General features: G+C 35.9%; 1 protein-coding gene across 1 annotated transcript; it reads left to right on the top strand.

Annotated features, from left to right (window-relative positions):
* Positions 1–2,201: 2,201 nt before the first annotated feature.
* Positions 2,202–2,417, top strand: LOC100945194 (phosphatidylinositol N-acetylglucosaminyltransferase subunit Y-like). Its single transcript, XM_003782022.1, has one exon. The coding sequence runs from the start codon at positions 2,202–2,204 to the stop codon at positions 2,415–2,417; it is 216 nt and encodes a 71-aa protein (XP_003782070.1).
* The last annotated feature ends 468 nt before the right edge of the window (positions 2,418–2,885 follow it).

The following is a 2,885-nucleotide window of genomic DNA, read 5'->3' as shown; positions in this document are numbered from 1 at the left end:
GTTGTGATTACAGATTTGAGACCATTTCCTTTTTCTAATATAAGCATTTAATACTATACCTTTAACTCTTAGCATGGCTTAGGCTGAATTGCACAAATTTCGCAGGGCTGTATTCTTGGTTTTGCTTGTTTATGATATTTTCTAGTTTCCTTGGAAACTTTCTGTTTGATTCGTGGCATATTTAGAAGTGCATTATTTAATTTCCAAATATTTGGCTATTCTTCTACTTTTTTGTAATTTAATTTTAGTTTACTTCCAGTATGATTCTAGAAAATTATTTTTATGATTTTATTTTAGTTTTCCAAGGTTTGTTTTATAACCTGAGATATGATCTATCTTGGTGAAGGTTCTGTGTGTATTTGAAAAGAATATGTGTTCTGCTGATGTCAGGTGAAGAATTCTAAAATTGTGGGATCCAATTGGTTGATGATGATGTCCAGTTCTTCTATTAATGTAGCCCAGTGATGGATTGTCCGTTCTATCTACTGAGATGAATGTTGATATCTCCAACTATAATTATGAATTTGTCTATTTGTCCTTTTAGTTCCATCATTTTAAAGCTCTTTTATTGGGGTTATATGTAATTATGACTGTTATTTATTCATCAGAATAACCAATTCTTTATGTAATGCCCCTCTTTTACCTATTAATTTTCTTTTCTCTGAGATCCACTTTGATATAAGCCTCTCTAGCCTCTTTTGATTAGTGTTTGTATGGTGTAGATATTTTTAATCTTTTTTTTTATTTTTAGCCTTCCTTTATCATATTTTAAATAATTTCTTAAATAGCTATAAAAATTCTATTATAAACATTCTGAAAATCTCTGATTTTCACTTGCTGTGGTTAGCCCATTTAAATTTAATGTAATTATTAACATATTTGAATTTAGGTTTACCATTTTATGGTGTTCTACTTTTTTTGTACTTGATCCCGCCATTCTCCTTTCCTATTTTCTTTAGTGTTATTTAACACTTTAAAATAATCTCCTTTACAGTGTTTTTAAGCTCTATCTTATCCTAGGCTTTTAATGATGGCTTTTTGAGGGATTGCAATATAAATACTTAGCTCTTCTGTTATTCAGAACCAATATCCTACCACTTCAATTGTGATGTTTCAATCTTTCTTTCCATATGTTTATTTTAAATTGTGGTTTTTATATATGTTACATCCACATCCATTGAAAAACCCATTAGACGATGTTATACTTTTTTACTTTCAATAGTCAAATATATTTTTTAAAAGTTAGTAAAAGAGTATTATCTTCTATTTGCCCAGCTATTTACCATTTCTATTTTTCTTTACTCATTTATAACATTACTTCAGGTTTTCTTCTTACGATTTCCCTTCTTTCTGAAGATCTTCCTTTAGCCATGCTTTTAAAGCCATGGGTTTTTTGAAGCTAGTGTTTTCATTTCATCTGGGAATGTCTTTACTTCACCTTAATTTCTGAAGGATATTTTCTCTATGTATGGAATTCTCATCTCAGTTGTTTTCTTTGGCACTTTAAATAGACAATCCACAGAACGGAAGGAAATACACACATGCTGTACATCTGATAAAGGGCTGATGACCAGACTCTACAGAAACTCAAGCAAGTCAACATGAAAAAAATCAACACCACTAAAAAGTGGGCAAAAGACATGAACACAAACTTTTGAAAATAAGGTAACAGCCAACAAACACGTGAAAAAATGCTTAGGAGTGGAAAGCTGGGCCCCACCGGGCTGAGGGAAAGGTGAGGAACGGTCGCCGGCTGCCAGACAGACTGAGCAGAGCCTGCCGCAGGCCCCCCTTGGCCCTGCTGGGGACATGTGCACAGACTTCTGTGGTCGCCCACAGGTGCTTGCATGCTCCGGGTTGCGGCCCTGGGCAGACTGGAGGGAAAAGGCAGAGGAGCCGCCCTGCCCCTTGGACCCGGCACTGCTGGAATTTCTTGTGTGTCCTCTCTCCAAGAAGCCCTTCAGATATGAAGCATCAACAAATGAATTGATTAATGAAGAGCTGGGACTAGCCTATTCAATCATTGATAGAATTCCTAATATGATACCACTGGTGGCTAGGATGACGACATCAAAGTAAGAAGCAAGAAGAAATGGAATAGCACTAGGTTGTAATTTTTAAAAAGCCACCACAACAACTAAATTTTCTTAATACCATATCCCTTTTAAAGCAGAGTGGTGGGTAGTAAGTGGAGGAGAAGAATGTTTCTGAATCTTCCTACATTGACCATTCTTATTCCACTGGTCTCTTTAGCAGGACTGTTCTACTCCACCTCTGTGGAAGAAAACTCCCCACATGGCTGCACTAGCACAGTCAGTCTTTGCTTTGACAGTCTGCTACTGCTGATCACCATACCAGTGTGTCTGTTCTTCCATCTTTGGAGTTGGTTGGGTATTAAACTCTTCTGGCATAGTTAATGGAACCAGAGCCAAGATGGTATATATATATATTGATATGTCTTAGGTGTCTATCTTTGAAACTTCAACTGAGTGGAAACACCGGAGACCCATTTAGTTTTGGGACAGATGCCTTTGCCTGGCTTATGTCAGGCTTAGGACTATGGGAGGCTTAAGCTACACAAGATTCTTTTATTATACCCTTGTTCTGCCTTTGTTTTCTGAATTTTCTGACTTCCTAATTGCTGTATCAGGAGGAACAATTTGGTAGTGTCTTCTTGGACATTAACATGTCTGATGACTAGATCTTATTCATCTATTATTTAGTCCTTTGAAATTTTGTTTGTATAGCTTCAAGGTATTAGGTAAGGTCACCAGTAGAGAACACTGAAATAATTCCAAAGGAGCTATGTTGGAATGGTTGTAGGGAAATGTGTTTGCACTATTGTGATACAAAACCATACAATAAAATGGAAATTTCATGTACTT

This window comes from Otolemur garnettii, unplaced genomic scaffold (genome assembly GCF_000181295.1).
Source record: "Otolemur garnettii isolate 467f Iridium unplaced genomic scaffold, OtoGar3 scaffold00003, whole genome shotgun sequence".
Taxonomy (NCBI): domain Eukaryota; kingdom Metazoa; phylum Chordata; class Mammalia; order Primates; family Galagidae; genus Otolemur; species Otolemur garnettii.
The sequence above is the reverse complement of the archived record's forward strand: the minus strand, read 5'-3'. Positions and strand labels throughout refer to the sequence as shown.